General features: G+C 38.0%; 1 protein-coding gene across 1 annotated transcript in view; it reads right to left on the bottom strand.

The window, feature by feature from the left end:
- crnkl1 (crooked neck pre-mRNA splicing factor 1) overlaps nucleotides 1-18,651 on the bottom strand; it is a 51,335-nt gene that overhangs the window by 18,869 nt on the left and 13,815 nt on the right. The window contains exons 7-10 of the mRNA XM_059986287.1: nucleotides 16,200-16,370; nucleotides 6,263-6,454; nucleotides 5,733-5,792; nucleotides 5,283-5,363 (exon numbers count right to left, since the gene is read on the bottom strand). Of these exons, the coding sequence (XP_059842270.1) occupies nucleotides 5,283-5,363; nucleotides 5,733-5,792; nucleotides 6,263-6,454; nucleotides 16,200-16,370 (504 nt within the window). The remainder of the gene's footprint in view (nucleotides 1-5,282; nucleotides 5,364-5,732; nucleotides 5,793-6,262; nucleotides 6,455-16,199; nucleotides 16,371-18,651) is intronic.

Below are 18,651 nucleotides of genomic sequence, written 5' to 3'. Positions count from 1 at the left end.
AAGTTGAAGGGCAGGACCTCCAGGGTTGTGATCTCAGGATTGAAAGATGTGCTATATGCTAGTGAGGTCAGAACTAAAAAGATAATACAGTTTAACACATGGCTAAAGAGTTGGTGTGGGAGGAAGGGCACAAGATTTTTGGATGATTGGGCTCTCTTCCAGGGAATGTGAGACTTGTACAGAAGTGATGGTTTGCACCTAAACTGGAGGGGGACTAATATCCTAGTGGGAAGGTTAGTTAATGTCATATGGAGGGGCTTGAACTAGAATTGCAGGGAATCAGAGTGCTAGAATAGTTAGTGGAAAGGCTGTGGAGGCAGATGTTGGCAAGACCTCAAAGTTAGGAATCATAAAATTGAGCATGGTGTGACTAGTGTTCTGAACTGTATATATTTCAATTCAAGAAGTATTGTAGAAAAGGTGGATAATAGTGCTGAAGATGAGGTAGCTGGTTAACAAGCAAGCAATGTATAGGGAGGAAAGGCTGTTGATAAGAGCAAAATAGTGGTCAACAGAATGAGATGCAATGTAAAAGGCAGACAAAATTGAAAAGAGTGAATACAGGACTGAAGGTGTTGTACTTGAATGTGTGCAGTATAGGGAATAAGGCAGATGAACTTGCAGCATAGTTGCAGATTAGCAGGTATGATGTTGTGGGCGTCACTGAATCATGGCTGAAAGATTATAGCTGGGAGCTTAGCATCCAAGGATATACATTGTATCAAAAGGACAGGCAGAGGAGGTGGTGTTACTCTGTTGGTAAAAAAAAATGGAATCAAATCATTGCAAATAGATGATATGGTCGGGAGGTGTTGAATTATTGTGTATAGAGTTAAGGAACTGCAAGGGTAAAAAGAACCTGAGGGGAGTTGTATACAGAGCTCACACGGTAGTAAGAACGTGGCCTATAAACTACAATGGAAGATAGAAGATGCATGTCAAAAGGGCAATGTTACAATAGTCATGGGGAGACTTCAATATGCCGAAAGATTGGGAAAATCAGGTTGGTACTGGATTCCAGGACGGGGAATTTCTACAGTGCCTATGGGACGGCTTTTTAAAGCAGCTCATGGTTGACTCTACTAGGGGATCAGCTATTCTGGATTAGGTGTTGGGCAATGAACCACGATTAATTAGAGGCCTTAAGGTAAAAGAACCCTTAGGGACAAGTGATCATAATATAATCAAATTCATCCTGAAATTTGAGAAAGAGAAGCTAATGCTAGATGTATTAGTATTACAGTGGAGTATAGGGAATTACGGAGGCATGAGGGAGAAGTGGCCAGTATTGATTGGAAAAGAACTCCTAGATTGGGTAAAAAATATTTACAGAAGCCTAAGAAGGAGGGCGGCTTGGCTTTACCAAACTTAAGATTTTACTATTGGGCAGTCAGTATATGGTATTTAATATTCTGGACATGAATGGACTATAGCTACTTGTCCACAATGGGTAAATTTGGAATGTAAATCTGTGCAAGATTTTTCACTGATTTCAATCTTAGGATCTTCACTTCCTTTTTCTTTATTCAAATTGAATAAACAGATAACTAATCCTATAGTCAGATATACATTACGAATTTGGTTTCAATTTCATAAATTTTTTGGTTTGAATAAATTTATTTTATCATGTCCTATAATATCTAATTATTTTTTTCGGCCTTCATCTATGGATCAAGCTTTTCTTTTATGGAAAACAAAAGGTATAACATGTTTTCATGATCTGTTTCTGGATGATAACATTATGTCCTTCGAACAGCTATCTAATAAATATAATTTACCTAAAACCCATTTTTTTTTAGATATTTGCAAGTTAGAAATTTTTTGTATAATGAGTTACAGTCTTTTTCGAAAGAATGTCCATTGGACATTACAGATAGAATTTTAGCCCTTAATCCTTATCAAAAGGGTTTAGTAGCCATCATTTATAAGATGATCATGAATTTACAGTTAGATGTATCAGAAAAAATTAAGAAGGAATGGCAAGAAGAGTTGCATTGTCCTATATCTACTGAGCAATGGGAAAAAATTTTATTATTGGTAAATTCAATGAATTTACAGTTAGATGTATCAGAAAAAATTAAGAAGGAATGGCAAGAAGAGTTGCATTGTCCTATATCTACTGAGCAATGGGAAAAAATTTTATTATTGGTAAATTCGTCCTCTATTTGTGCTAAACATGCCCTAATACAATTTAAGGTTGTACATAGAGCTCATATGTCTAAGGATAAACTGGCTCGATTTTATTCTCATCTTAACTCAACCTGCGATAGATGTCATTCTGATGTTGCTTCATTGACTCATATGTTCTGGTCTTGTCCTTGTTTACAAAATTATTGGAAAGATATTTTCAGTATTATTTCAAAAGTTTTAAATATTAATTTTCAACCACATCCTCTTACTGCAATTTTCGGTTTACCAATGACGGATAATAATCGTTTATTTGCTTCATCTCAACGAATGATTGCATTTGTTACATTAATGGCTAGAAGATCTATTTTATTGAATTGGAAAGAAATTAATCCTCCAATTGTATTTCAGTGGTTTTCTCAAACTATTTCTTGTTTGAGTTTAGAAAAAATTAGAAGTGTGGTTTTTGAACCTTCAGTTAAATCTGAAGAATCTTGGAGACCTTTTATTCAACATTTTCACATGAGTTGAATTGTCTTTTCCTAAACCTTACTTATACTATCCTTAATTAATTGGATGGAGGTTCGGAGTTATTGGCACTACTGTATATGTACTTAATATTATTCAATGGCCCATGTTGGTTAGTGTTTTTTTTGCTTTTTTTTCCCTCTTTTTTTGGGGGTTTTTCTTTTTTTTTCTTTTTACTTCTTTGTTCATCAATTTTGTGGGTTTGAGAGGTTATATATTTTTATTATTACATATCTAAATGTCTATTTAAACTATTAATTATGTACTCTCAAACATTTTGTATTCATGTTTCATTTATGTTTGTTTAAAACTAATAAAAAGATTTAAAAAAAAGAAGAAAGGAAAAGAACACTGGCAGGTATGACGACAAAGCAGTAATCACTGGAATTTCTGGAGGCAATAGGATATATACATCCCAAAGAGGAAGAAGTAAAGGAATAATGACACACCTATGGCTAAGCAGAGAAATCAAAGCCAACACAAAAGCCAAAGAGAAGACAAATAATCGAACAAAAATTAGTGGGAAGTTAGCAGATTGGGAAGCTTCTAAAAACCAACAGAAGGCAGCTAAAAAAGTCATGAAGAAGATAAAGATGGAATATGAAAGTAACTAACCAACAATATTAAAGAGGATACCAAAAGTTTCTTCAGATACATGAAGTGTAAAAGGGAGGCGAGAGTGGATATCAGATGACTGGAAAACTATGCTGGAGAAGTAATAATGGGGAAACAATAAAATAGTGGAAGAACTGATTTAAGTATTTTCCATCGGTCTTCACCGTGGAAAACACGAGCGGTATGGCAGAAGCTCCAGGTGTCAGGGGTCATGAAGTGTGTGGCATTACCATAACTAGAGAGGAGGTTCTTGGGAAACTGAAAAGTCTGAAGGTAGATAAATCAGCTGGACCAGATGGTGTCTGCCCCAGGATTCTGAAAGAAGTGGCTAAAGAGATCATGGAGGCACTAGAAATGATCTTTCCAGAATCACTAGAATATGGAATGGTTTCTGGAAACTGGAAAACTGCAAAGGTCACTCCACTTCTCAAGAAGGGGGAGAGGCAGAAGAAAGGAAATTATAGGCCAGTCAGTCTGACCTCAGTGGTTGGAAAGACGTAGGAGAAGAGTAGGATGAGGTCTCAGTATACTCAGAGGCACATGATAAAATAGGCTGTAGTCAGCATGGTTTCCTCAAGGGAGTATCTTGTCTGAAAAATCTGTTGGAATTCTTTGAAGAAATCACAAGCAGGATAGACAAAGGAGAATCAGTGCATGTTGTGTACTTGTATTTTCAAAAGGCCTTTGACTAGGTATCACACAGGAGGCTGCTTAACAAGCAATGGCCCCAGGTATTACAGGAAAGATTCTAGCATGGATAAAGCAGTGGCTGATTGGCAGGAAGCAAAGAGTGTGAATAAAGGGAACAATTTCTGACTGGCTGCCGGCTTTACGTTATATGTCAATGATTTGGAAAATGGAATTGATGGCTTTATTGCTAAGTTTGCAAACAATATGAAGATGGGTGCAGGGGCAGGTAGCTTTGAGGAAGTACAGAGGCTACAGAAGTACTTAGACAAATTAGGGGAATGGGCAAAGAAGTGGCAGATGGAATACAGTGTTGGGAATTATATGGTCACACACTTTGGTAGAAGAAATGAAAAGAGTTGACTATTTTCTAAACAGAGAGAAAATACAAAAATCGGAGGTGCAAAAGGGACTTGGGAGACCTTATGCAGGATTCTCTCAAGGTTAATTTGCAGGTTGACTTTGTGGTGAGGAAAGCAAATGCAATGCTCACACTCATTTCAAGAGGACTAGAATATAACAGCAAGGATATAATGTTGAGATTTCATAAAGCACTGGTGAGGCTTCACTTGGAGTATTGTGAGCAGTTTTAGGCCCCTTATCCTAGAATGGAAGTGCTGAAACTGGAGAGGGTTAAAAGGAGGTTCATGGTTCCAGGATTGAATGGTTTAATTGCATGAAGAGCATTTGATGGCTCTGGGCCTGTATTCACTGGAATTCAGAAGAATGAAAGGTTACCTAATTGAAGCCTATTGAATGGTGATAGAGTGGATGTGGAGAGGATGTTTCCTATGGTGGGAGAGTCTAAAAGCAGAGGGCACATCCTCAGAATAGAGGGGCATCATTTTAGAACTGAGATGAGGAGGAATTCCTTTAGCCAGAAAGTGGTGACTCTGTGGAATTCTTTGCCACAGGCAGCTGTGGAGGCTAAGCCTTTATGTATATTTAAGGCAGAGGTTGATAGATTCTTGATTGGTGAGGGCATGAAGGGATACGGGGAAGAGGCAGGAGATTGGGACTGAGAGGAAAATTGGATCAGCCATGATGAAATGGCGGAGCAGACTCGATAAGCCAAATAGCCTAATTCTGCTCCTATGTCTTATGGTAATGCAGGGAGCTTAGGCCCTATGGAACAATACAATAACAAAGTTAATGACAATACAAGCAATTTTGCTAAGAAAATCTATAAATTGCTTTTAAACCTAGTTACTGTTAAACTGAAGTTCTAAAAAAAAGTGTAATGTAAAGTGTAAAGAATGTTATTTAACAGTTATACTCAGCAGAATATTTTTTGTAAAATAGTAAACATATATATGCTTACTTACCAAAGCCCGTCTGGCAAAAGCTAGATTTTTCTGACGAACTTCAAATTGTGCATATAGCAGCCAGAATTTGGCGAATGTAAACTAGAATAAAATACCATCATCAAAAGGTAACAGTGAATGAATTGAACAGGATCCTGGTTGCTCCATATAAAACAGAAACAAGCAATATTATGCTGCAGAGATGACTATGTTCCTCAATAACTAAAGTTCATGATGTACAAAGACATCCACCAGCCACTTTTTATTCTTTATTTTTCTGTTCAAATGTAGTTACTGTAATTATTTCTGGTACTCTCAAGAATCAAGTCAATGAAGTATTCTACAGACATGCAGGCTCTGCGATTCACAGCAATATAAAGTATTTTCTTGGGTTTCCATGATATTATGGAGAGAAATCAACTGTATGGACATCAGAAATATTTTCAAAAATTCAGGACCATACAAATGTACCTTCTTATGGGGGAGGAGTTCCAAACATGCCTGATAAACTTGCCTTGTTTTCTCTGGATCCTGTTCAGGAAGACAAGGTGAAGTTACAGAATTTTCAATAATGTACAATGACAGACTAAACAGAATACAACAGTAAAAAATGTAACTTAATTCTACATTGATATTTTAACCAAAACTACTGGGTTGGGGTATTTTCTCTTTTAAAAAAATTATCACATCTGATTAGTTCTGTAGTTATTGCAAAAAGGAACAACATTCAGTGCTACCAACAATTTATGTTCTGCCACTAAAGCTATTAAGTGAATTTAAAATCATTTGGCTTAAAACAAAAACCAGAAAGAAATCACTCAATTTCTGTTCCATCAAGGAAAATATTTCTTTAATAGATTACAGGATAAGCAGATTACCCATCCATTCTTATGTGCTGAAATCTGGGAAGACCACATAACAAGAAATCTAGACAAACGAGCTGCAATATAACCTTACAGAAAATTATTTGATCATATGCAGCATTGCTATCACATAAGTACCTTTGCCTCCAATTCTTCATACAAAGAATAGTTAATCCATAAGTAAATGTATCTCCTCCAATGTCGCTTTTCCTGAATGGGTGGAACATTGGCTATTGCACGTTCATACACTTCACGTACAGTATCAGGATCTCCATCGCTCTCAACCAAACGGAGGTAGTCAAACCAGGCATCATAATTATGTGGATTAGCCTTTCAGAAAGATAAGATACTAAATTATACAAGATATACTAAGAACTCCATTTAATATTGTACACATTTTTGTTTGTGGTCTTAAGTTTTCCCTTACAGAGTGCCTTGAAAAAGTATTCAGCCCCCACAACTATTTTTACATTATACTATCTCATTTTTAAAATTTAAAATATATTGAAGTAGGATTTTGAGCTAAACTACAGAACATTGTACTTCATGTCAAATCAAAAGAACAATTCCAAAACCTGTCTACAATTTACTAAAAATTAAAAACCAACATTGTGAGACTGAAAAAGTATTCGTCCTATTTGTAATTACTACACTAACTTTTCTCAAATGCAATACTTATACCAACACACTCAGTTTATTGATATAGAAAATTGCAGGATCACCTGTTTTCAATGAATTCACAGGAATAAATACTGAATGAGCTGCAGAAAAAAAGCTGCAACTGGAGATCAAGTTCATGGCTCCACAACCTCTAAAGCACTGCACAAAAAGGGTATTTATGGAAGAGTGGCAAGGAAGAAGCCCTGGCTATGCCTATCCTTGCCCATCAAGACTTTGCAAAGTATCATTTACTGTAAAGATGTGGAAGGTCTTGTGGCTGGATGAGACTAAAGCGGAACTTTCTGGCCTCAACACCAAGTGCTGTGTGTGGTGTAAATCTAGTGCTGCGCATCAGCCAGGTAACAGCATTCCTACTGTAAAGTATTGTGGAGGTGGCATCATGCTATGGGAATGCTTTTCAGTAGCAGGGACTGGAAATTTGGTCAGGATTGATGAGAAGATAAATGCTGCTGAACACAGAGGGATCCTGGATAAAACCTGTTAGCCTGCGCCAGGAAACTTAAACTGGGGAGGAATTTTGTCTTTCACCAGGACAACAACCCAAAGCACACTGCCAGAGCAACCATGGAGTGGTTTCAAATGAAGAAAATTGATGTCCTTGAGAAGTCCAGAGTCCTGACCTTAACCCAAATGAACATCTCTGGCAAGACCTCAAAACTGCTGCCCACTCCCCAACTAACCTGGCACAGCTTGAGCAATTTTGAAAGAAAGAATGGGCAAATCTTGCTCTGTTACATTGTACAAAGCTAATAGAGACTTATCCAAAATGACTGGCTGTAATAGCTGCGAAAGGTGGTTCAACTCAGTACTGAGCAAAGGTGGATGAATACCCTTGGATGGTTGACATTTTTTTGAACTTTTAAGTTTTTCATGCTTTACAACTTTCTCTGTTTTTTGGGCTCTACCATGAAAAAACACGTAATTATGTAAAATTGATCAAAACCCATAGCTGCAATACTAATTTATTGAGTATTTTATCTGAAATAAGGGTTGGGGCTGAATTCTTTTACAAGGTCCTATATTATCCACTGAAGCACAATTAGCTGTTACTTAAGCATGCACACATTTGACATCTCTTCTTTCTACATATTCTTAGCTGTATAATGGTCATTGAACCTCATTAAAGATCTACTCAAAGTCCTGGTCACAGAAAAAAAGTTAGACCTAAAAATGTAGGAATATAGGAGACTTTTGCAAAGAGGACACATGCCATATGCATTTATTTATAAATTGAGAAAAAAAACATGTTAGAAGACTGGCACTACACATGAGCTACATTTTTTCCTAAAGAACCATGCTTTAAAAATGCACTGCCACAAAGCTTCTAAAGCAACACATGGGATGTTTGCATATGGTACTTATAAGCCATTTAAAACCACAAAGTCATCAGTGAATATCAGGTTGTTTTTAAAGCCATTTAGCTTTCTAGACCACGTCACGCAACAATCCATATGTAATCACAGCTTCTCTAAGCTACAGGTAACACAAATTCCCATTATAACTATAAATTACAGAAAGCCACTTCAGGAGAATGATTAATACAAATCATCACTGATCATTTAGAATACATACACAATCAAGATTTTATTTAACTGAGCAGCCTCATCAATCCCTCTTCAATTAGTTTATAGAATTGCCTGTCAAGCAATTCTATAAACTAATTCATTGCATCAACTATTAACAAACTCTACAGACCAAATCAAGCTGCCCAGCCATTTCAGCCAAATATATCACATTAATAAGTTCTAAAAAATGTGAGTATGATGAAGTTTTGGTTCAATCATTTTTAGGAACATAAAATTAAGCAACTGAAAATACTCTGTGTGATTATTTGTTTTTTAAAGAAGTATGGTGTTCCATTTAGCCAAAATTATCCATTTTATTTTCATAAATTTGCCTGTATTTTTAAAGAAATTAATTTTAGATGAAATATGCATTGACACAGGGTATGAAATCATTCGTATATCAGATGTTTGAACTGAAGTAACATTCTTAAATTCAATATGACTTTGAGTACTTTTTTAAAAAATAAATCATAAGATGAAGAATCCCATTCAGCCAGTCCCAGCTCATTCATCTGCAACAAATCCATTGCTCCCGATACAACCATTATTTTTAAGCAATAACAAGTTTTACATAAATTTTATTCCTCATATCTGAAATATTTTGTATTTAGAATCCAGAACAGGAGTAGACTATTTGGCCCATCTCACCTTGTGTCAGATATTGGGCAGAACTATCTAATTAATCTCACTCCCCTGTTCTTCCAGCTCTACTTTTTTTTGCCTTCAAGTATTTCTTTTTTTTGTTAGCTATTATTAATGTTATTGCTTCCATCATCCTTTCTGGCAGCACATGCCAAACCATGCATCAGATTCATAGCTCCCCACTACAATACTCAGTGATGTTTTGAAATTATATGAAGGGGTTTTTCCTCCTTGTACAATTGTGTGTTCAAATTCCTGTTCTCATCTTTATATTACTTAGGCCAATTGTCCTTTATTAAAATAATTTCCTTTCTTACACACGACTAGTAATCAATTGCATCAAAAGGTAAAAGGCCCATGTAACTTCTGCCTCATAAATCAGCCACTAATAGTTCTTTGCATCACTTCCAGGGCTTGAGTATTACCCCTGTGTTACAATACCACCATTCACAATACCTATAGAACAATCTGATAAAAAGAAACAGGATTTACCTTGCAACCTAATCACGAATATTTTCAACACAGAAACATGCCATTTGGCCCCCAGAAGTTCAACATTGATATACATGGGGCCAAAGAAGCCACTTCTCAACTCTTCTCCTCTATTTTCACCAATACACTAATAGTCTTCTAACCCAGCTTTCCAGGGAAAAAAAACATCTTTTACTAGTTGCTCAAACTTTCCATGAAGTAACAAGCTCCACTTAGATTTTATTTCCCATTTCTGGAGTATTTTGCTTTTAGAATCCAGGACAGGAGACAATGATTTTGTCCATCATGTCCATGCTAATTGTTGGGTAGAATTATCTAATTAATCTCCTCCCACCCTCCCCACTCTTATAGCTCTATTCCCCCCCTTCATTTTTTTCCTCAGCTTCTTTTCGCAATTACCAATAATTTTGCTTCCACTACTCTTTAAGGCAGCACACACATCTCATTGTGAATCCTTTATATCTGGCTTTTTGCACCTGATACCTTAAATATGTATCCTCTGATCAATCCTTCAATGATTATAGTTTCTCCTTATTCATTCTATTAAAACAATCAATACTTGAAATAGCACATCTCTGTTATAAGAAAAACCTCGAGTTTTCCCAATATTCCATGCAACTGATGTCTCACAGCCACATTCCTATTCTACTACCTCTTCTGCACTCTCTCCAAGATTTTGACCCATGTTTTAAAGTGTGGTTCTCCATACTGAACCTAGCTGAGGTCTAAGAAGTGATTTATAAAGATATTGAATTATTTACTCATGTTTGTATTCTATTAGCAATTTAGATGTTTTTTCTGAAACAAAATATTAATATATTGATTTATTTTGGTCGGCAAAAAGAGCACAGAGCTGGGTATCACAAACTCACCTATAAGAAAATGGATAAAATAAGCACAAAAATTGCTGCAATGCCAATAACTAGTCACAAAGAGAAAAATAAGAGAATGTGACGAGATCTGAAGGGTTATCCTAAGCGGACCGTTCCTTTAAAAAGAGAGAGAGGGAGCCAACAGCGTGTGTGCCATTACAGGGAGAGAGAGAGAGAGAGAGCAACAAAAAGTCTGAGTTGCCTTGGAAACTGAAAGGCAGAACTATATGATGGACAGTTCATGTTCTGCACTTGTGAGATTTATACAAGGTCAGTTGGCTTTGTAATCAGACTCGTCAGACACCAAGGAAGACACTGGTTGAGCTTTGTGGGCCCACGACAAAGGTGGGGGTTTTGCTCACAGTGTGAACAAAAGGGTGACCGGTGGAACACTATCGGTGTGTTTAACCCTTGCCTGGGTTGATAGTGGTACCACGTGAAAATGGCATCCTCTTTGTGGTCACAATCGGTGACTGTAAGTTCGGGAGCAAGAGGATAACATGGAAGATCGACAGCATCAGCAGTGGGAAGACAAAACAACTCTCTCTCTCTAACTCTACTCAAACCAAATTCCAGAACTGAACTGACAACTTACCATACCACCGTAAGACTGTATCATCTAATCACCTGAGCTGGAGAAGCTTGGGAACTTTATTTACTCACTTATATATATGCATATACTCTGCTAATCTTTTGCCTTATCTTGTTTTATATTACTTTAGTTATTAATAAAATAGAATTTATAATGGGAGACTCAGACACCAGGTGTGTCCGTTTCTGCTGGTCCTTTTTAAGCTGTTACGGGGTATGTAACAAGAAGCAAACACCAAACTACTCAAGAGATACACTTTCATAAACTGATAGTTCATTGAATACATCATTGATTCTAACATGCTAGCCATCCTCTAAGTAAGAAAGGTTCTCCTAAATTTCATATTGGAATACATACCTTTGTTTGCATTTTGGAAAAACTAAATAATTACTGAATTTTTACAACACAGAAGGACTCAGTACATTTCACTCCACTTGGAGCTGGCACAATTTTCACAAGAAAGGGACGTAAAGGCAAGGGAAGTATTTCTGTCTGGGCGTCTGGCAATAGTGGCTTGTTCAATGATCATTGTGGAGCAGATGGATTTGTCAACAGTATCTATATCATTCCTAATGGTGCAGTCACACAGGAAGGCATTCCAGCAAGTTATGGAGAACCTTGCCCCGCTCTCATGGCTGTTACATTAAACGGAGCCACAAAGAAATTCTGAATGATTTTCCTTTGGTATATTGCAATTCAATTAAGTCAGTTTGGTTATGATGTGCATAGTGATCGCATTTGAAAAGGAAATTAATTTAAGTGAAGCACAGTTTCATGCACAATTTTACAACATCTTGGTACAATATTGATGGTCTTAGACCAGAAGATGTCCTCAACAGGTGCCATGTTGTGTACACTGCAGCTTCAAATCACTGTCTTAGAACACCACAAAACAGTACATCAACACATGTGCTAGATACCATTCCAATCCATATACCTAGCCAAATTTCTCGAGATTAATCCTATGTTCACCACTTGTACTGGCAGCTCATTTCACACTCTCACAACCCTCTGAGTGAAGAAGTTTCAATTACCCTTAAATTTTTCACTTTTCACCCTTAAGCCACGACCTCTGGTTGTAGTCCCACCCAACCTCAGTGGTAAAAGTCTGCTTGCATTTACATTTACTCTACCTATACCCATTGTAATTTTGTAGTTTTGCAGAATGGTTAACCATAATGTGCAAAAGAAAACAAACTGTGCAAATACAAGAAAAATTACTCGAAGCCCACTGAGAGCGCTGACTTGTCATAGGGATTAAAACATCAAGTCCTATTAGCTTTACTGATCTTCTGGGAGAAAACCAATGACTGCTGTGAAAGTGCAGCTGACAACAAGGGAAAGACCATGTGACAGCTGGAGAGACAGCTGACAAGAGGAAATAAACCCCAATGGGGCTGTTATGGACTAGTTACCTTGTCAGGGCACAAGCGCCACCCTCACTTGACTACGGAAAGTTTAAAGAGAAGTATATCCCCAGAGTCTGCGAGAGCAAGAAGACTCTCTGACTGACCTCCCGGTAACAAACCTTGGCATGAACACAACAGTGAATCAAGGAAGTGGCAATGCTCTTGAGAAACCAGCAGCTGGACATGTTCTTCAGACCTGTAGGTGTGGCTGGACTAAAGTAACATCAACTCATGTCTTAAAATTCATCAAGGACAGAAGAAATACTTGAAAATCTCCAACCCAGGGCCCTGCATTGACCAGATTCTGTTGAGAGGAAAGTCAAATCAGTCAGATGAAACTCCGCGGCAGGAAGAAACCCACAGTCCGCAGAATATCAGCACCCTACAGGACGTGGAAGAAGTTTCAGACATAAGCAGTAGTCCAAGACACAGCCAGGCACATCGTAAAGTAGAGAACATGCAAGGATGTAAGTCGTTGGTGAAATGGCCAAAGTCTAACAGCAAGGAGAGGGAAATCATCAATGCAGACATGAGACTGATCTTAAGTGGTCTCAAAGGATCAGCAGAAAAGAAGTTGGAGAAGATGGGCGATCTGATTTACAGCTACTGAAAGGAGAAATTTGGAGTAAAGGAACAATTCAGTAGGAAAGATATGCCTCCTCCCCCCAAATCCCATCATCTCCAGGAAATCCAACAACTTGTTAAAGAAAGAAGAGGCCTGAGGAAGTCATGGAAAAAAGCAACAGCAGAGGAAAGGGAGGGTATCAACCTCCTTCAAAAGGACCTCAAACAGAGGCTCTCGGAGCTGCGAAGAGCAGAGAATTTAAGGAAATGACACAAAAAGAAGGAAAAAGCAAGAACAGACTTTTACAAAGACCCCTTTAAATATGTGAAAGGCATTTTCACAAAAGAGAAAAGCGGATCCTTGAAAGTATCAAAAGAAAAGGTTGAAAGATACCTCAGAACCACCCACACCGATGAGCTAAAAGATGAACCGATATTTGTCCCAGCTGACATTCCACCAATCTCACCCTCACAACATCAATTTAACATCAGCCCTCCCGAGCCGAGTGAGGTGAAAGAGACAGTGAGAAGACAAGATCAGCATCAACGCCAGGCCCTAACAGTGTTCCATATTGCGTTTACAAGAACGCCCCGGATCTTCTGGAATTTCTCTGGAGAAACATGAGTGTTGCGTGGGAAAAGCAAGTGATTCCCCAAAGCCTGGAGAACAGTGGGGAGTAGTTGTGATCCTAAAAGAAAAGAATTTGTCCACCATCGAACAGTTTCGCCAAATAAACCTTCTGAACATAGAAGGCAAGATCTTTTTCAGCATGTTGGCGCAAAGGGTTACTAAGTATCTGAAACAAAACCATTTAACTGATACGTCAACCCAAAAGGCAGGCATAGCAGGCTTCTTAGGATGCCTTGAACATACCAGCATCATGTGGCATTCAATCCAGATGGCTAAGAAAGAAAGGATCTGCATGTCTTGTTCATCGACCTGGCCAATGCCTATGGATCAGTTCCTCATTCCCTACTGTGGACCGCTTTTGAATTCTTTCAGGTGCCTGCAATAATAACAAATCTGATAAAACACTACTTCCAGGATCTGCAAGTTTGTCTCATAACATCAGACTTCACCACAGCTTGGCAACCACTGGAAGTAGGCATCATGGCGGGGTGCACCATCTCCCCATTGGCCTTCACTATGGCAATGGAGCTCATTATCAGAGCCTCAGAATGGGTTGTGGGAGGAAAATGGCTACAGTTTGGTCAGCGGTTAACACTGATACGAGCCTATATGGATGATATAACAATACTGACGACAACTGTCCCCTGAACCAAGAGACTTCTGGAAAAGCTTCATCAAAACATCACATGGGTGAGGATAAAGATCAAGCCCAGCAAGTACAGAAGCATCTCCATTATCAAAGGTCAAGTCACGGATCAAAGATTTCATATTGATGGAACACCTGTCTCGACTGTGTCAGAAATGCCAGTGAAGAGCTTGGGTATGATGCTAAGCTCAAGGACACCGGGCAGTTTGAAAAGGATACCCTCATGTACATAGCTCGCATCAAAAAGATCTGGCTGCCAGGAAAACTCAAGCTGTGGTGCTTCCAGTTTGGCATACTTCCAAGACCCATGTGGCCTTTAACAATGTATAAAATCCCCAGCAACAAGGTGGAAAAGCTTGAAAGTGATCAGCACACATGTGAAACAGTGGTGTGGACTTCCACAATGCTTAAGTCCAATTGGACTGTACGAGAACAGCAAATTATAATTACCAATTGTAAGTCTTGTGGAAAAATACAAATGCACCAAAGCAAGGTTGGTTATGACCCTGACTGAATCTGAAGATACTGTTATTTGACAGCAGCTCCCAGTGTGGTAACAGGGAGGAAGTGGACCCCATCTGAAGCCGTTCAAAGTGTTAAGTCTGCTCTTCGCTTCAGAGATGTGGTTGGTCAAATCTAACTTGGGACAGCCAGGCTCGGGCTCCTCCCAAAGGCTCCTCAATGGCACAAGGCAACATCAGCGCAGAAGAGACAGCTCGTGGTGGAGGAGGTGAGAAGACAGGAGGAGGCAGAGCAACAAGCCAGAGCTGTCTCAATGGCCAAGCAGGGCCAATGGACTAATTGGGAGAGCCTGGAAAAGAGGAAACTCAGCTGGCATGACTTCTGGGAGATGGAGGGATCTCAGCTAAGTTTTGTCATCAGAGCCACTTATGACCTCCTACCCACACCCCAGAACCTGAACCAGTAGTGGGAAGAAGACCCCACTTGCTCTCTTTGTCAAGCACCTGGATCACTAAGGCACATTTTAACAGGATGCACTATGAGCCTCAGCCAGGGGCGGTGCACTTGGCGACATAACCAAGTTCTCAGACAGCTGGCATCAATCTTGGAACAGAGCCAAAACACCACAAATGTTCTCCCACAAACATTGGCAAGAAATGTTCACATCACACAACTTGTACCAGCAGGCCAACCTCCAGAGCACCATATAACATCAAAAGAGGTAAGCATTCTGCAAATTGCTCGGGATTGGAAAATGGACCTGGACTTGGAAAAAAAGCTTGTGTTTCCCCCAGACACTGCGGCTACAACACCCTGGCCAGACATGGTCCTGTGGTCCACAACAGTCAAGCTGGCATATGTTGTGGAATTGACAGTACCATGGGAAGATGGTGTTGAAGAGGCTTATGAGAGGAAAAAGACCAAGTACTCTGAACTGGCAACTGAAGCTGCCCAGAACTGCAGGAAGACCAAGATTTTCCCTGTAGAAGTGGGATGCAGGGGATTCATGGCTACATCTATGACCAGTCCATTGAAGAAGATGGGGGTGAGGGGATATTCACTCCAACAAGCAATCAAATCCTTGGCAAATGCAGCAGAAGAAAGCAGTAATTGGATTTGGATTAAAAGGAAAGACAACAACTGGGCTGCAAGATGAAGACAGGAGGGTACAGAACTGAGGGGGATGTATCTGGGACGCCAGGTAGTACTGTTGAGCCCTCTGGAGATGTCGTGGGCTTATCAATAAAACGTCAAAGAAGGAAGGTGCCCACCTGATGACCCCAATGAGGTACCTACCCTCCTTGTCACCACTCCAAGCCCACTGCCAACATCCAGAGTACCGACTTATCATAGGGATTGAAACATCAAGTCCTAACAGCCTTACTTATATGTTCCCTTTAAAATTTTTAAAATTATTTTATAATAACATGTAAGGACATGTTTGGCATAGCTTTGTGGGCCGAAGGGCCTGTATAGTGCTGTAGGTTTTCTAAAATCTTATAGGTAAAATTAATCTTACCTTGACTTCCTCTTCATACTGAAAGCGTCTTTTGCTGACAATAACATCTTCAATACCTCGTCTGTCCCCAAATTTTTTCTCAAACACCGTGTAGTTTTTGAAGAGCTCTTGAGCCTGACTTTTGGCAATTCTATCGAGTGCATATTTGTAGATCACCCTCACTCGATCAAACTTGAAATAAACAAATTCTCAGCAGTAAGTAGAAATTCAAGTGAAACATTTAGATCAACAGCAACAAAGGTGAAACCATCATATTTCATTGGAGGCCTAACAAATATTTTACAATTTTGTCATTGCATCTTTACTAAAATTGCTGGAATTACATAAATTTCATTTACATACATTACTATTACTTTTACAAGATTTCTTGAAAACAATGGTTCAATTAAGACTGATTTCAAAAAGATTTAATATTTTCTGAAGGCCAAATCTGTTGACAATACAGCACACTGTTTCAAGTTATATTTTCTATTTTTTTACTGAAGGATTCAATGTTCATTTCATTACAGAAGAAATTATAACTGAACTTTGATTTGTATTTGCTTAATGCAGCAAAGTATGCTATTTTAGAAAAGCTGTTTCTGGATAGCAATAAAAGGAACAGCAATTCTAGATAAGAGTATTTTGCAATGCCACCACTCCATTTGTCTGGTTGTATTCATCTACCTCACCATGAAACAGAAATCCTGATTGGCACAGCTCAAGCACTGAACAGTTAGAGATTTAAGCATCTAGCTTCTGATGTATATGCTCTACATGATTACAACATTGAGTTAAAAAACAACTATATATTTCAATTGTCCTCTTGTATGACAATTTAAAATGGAGTAGTTTGTAACAGCCAGTTGTCAAGATATAATAAAGGAATTATAAAGATGAAAGCTCACAATACGTGAGGGCACTACTTGAAGACCTATGAAGTTAAAATCAAATATATTTAAAAATTCTACAGAATACTGGGAACATTTTGTGAAATATGTGTTTTACCACTTCCTGAAATCACCTCTGCTTATTTAGTAACAATTCACTATATCAGACTATTACATGAACACATAGTTTTATTCCATATGTTTAGCAATAAGTCTCTTTAGTATTTATTGCACTATATCATAGCCCAACTAGAATATTTAATTCATTTTGTGTCTAAAGACATATATACATCATGCCTAAAAGCACATTATGAAGATGTACATGACTGTGAGTAGTTAAATGAAATTGGATATAAAAATACATATATTTAAATAGCTAATTTTTATTGATACATAATGAAACTAGCAGTTTCTTCCGAAATCAAAAAGTAAATGTGTTGTTCAGCAATAAATGAAAACTATAATGAACTAAGTTTAAAAGTTGAAGTGCAGCATTTGTTCTAGAAATCAAATCAGTGCAAGATTCTCTGGTTGTGAATACATATGTTTAGGATAAGATTTAATTAAGATACAACTGAAAATTTCATTTAAAAGGCTTGGAAGTTGATTATTCCCACACCTTAGAATATTTGGTCTATCAAGGTACAATTTTACACTATCTTGGATTTTGTTGTTTGCTCATATGACAGGATATAGAGAACTGTGTCTCATATATCTCTGATTGCAAAGAAATTAGTTTCTATTTCAACTTTTTGAAGGAAACCTTATCAGAGGGTACTGTAAGCAAACATATACTATTCTATAATTATGAATGACAATTTATGAGGAATTAATTATGAAAATCTCAAACTTCATTCCATTGTAGTGAGTCATGATCAGAAAGGATTAAAAAAATCTGGTTTCATGCCTGCCTGGGGAAAGAAAGTGTTCGTGTTATTGTATATTTTTCAGTAATGTTTGCTGCATAGTGAAATTCTGACCAAAATGGTTGATTCAAATTCAGGAGAATCACACAATCGTTATCTGGTCATTACTCAAACTCTTAATAGTGATAGTGAATATACAGAGCCTATAAAAAGTATTCACTCCCCTTTGGAAGTTTTCATGTTTTATTATTTCACAACATTGAATCAAAGCGGATTTAATTAGGCTTTTTTTGACACTGATCAACAGAAAAAAAAAACTTTCATGTCAAAGTGAAAACAAATTTTAAAAAAATTGGTCTAAATTTATTACAATTATTAAACACAAAATAGTTGATTGCATAATTGCTCACCCCCTTCAAGTCAGTATTCAGTAGATGTACCTTGGGCAGCAATTACAACTTTAAGTCTGCGTGAATAGGTCTCTATCAGCTTTGCACATCTGGACGCTGCAATTTTTTCCCATTCTTCTTTACAAAAGTGCTCAAGCTCTGCCAGATTGCATGGAGATCATGATTGAACAGTCCTTTTCAAGTCCAGCCACATATTCTCAGTTAAATTGAGGTCTGGACTCTGACTTGGCCACTCCAGGGCATTAACTTCATTGTTTTTAAGCCATTCTTGTGTAGTTTTGGCTTTATGCTTGGGGCCATTGTCTTG

This window comes from Hypanus sabinus, chromosome 12 (genome assembly GCF_030144855.1).
Source record: "Hypanus sabinus isolate sHypSab1 chromosome 12, sHypSab1.hap1, whole genome shotgun sequence".
NCBI lineage: Eukaryota > Metazoa > Chordata > Chondrichthyes > Myliobatiformes > Dasyatidae > Hypanus > Hypanus sabinus.
The sequence above is the reverse complement of the archived record's forward strand: the minus strand, read 5'-3'. Positions and strand labels throughout refer to the sequence as shown.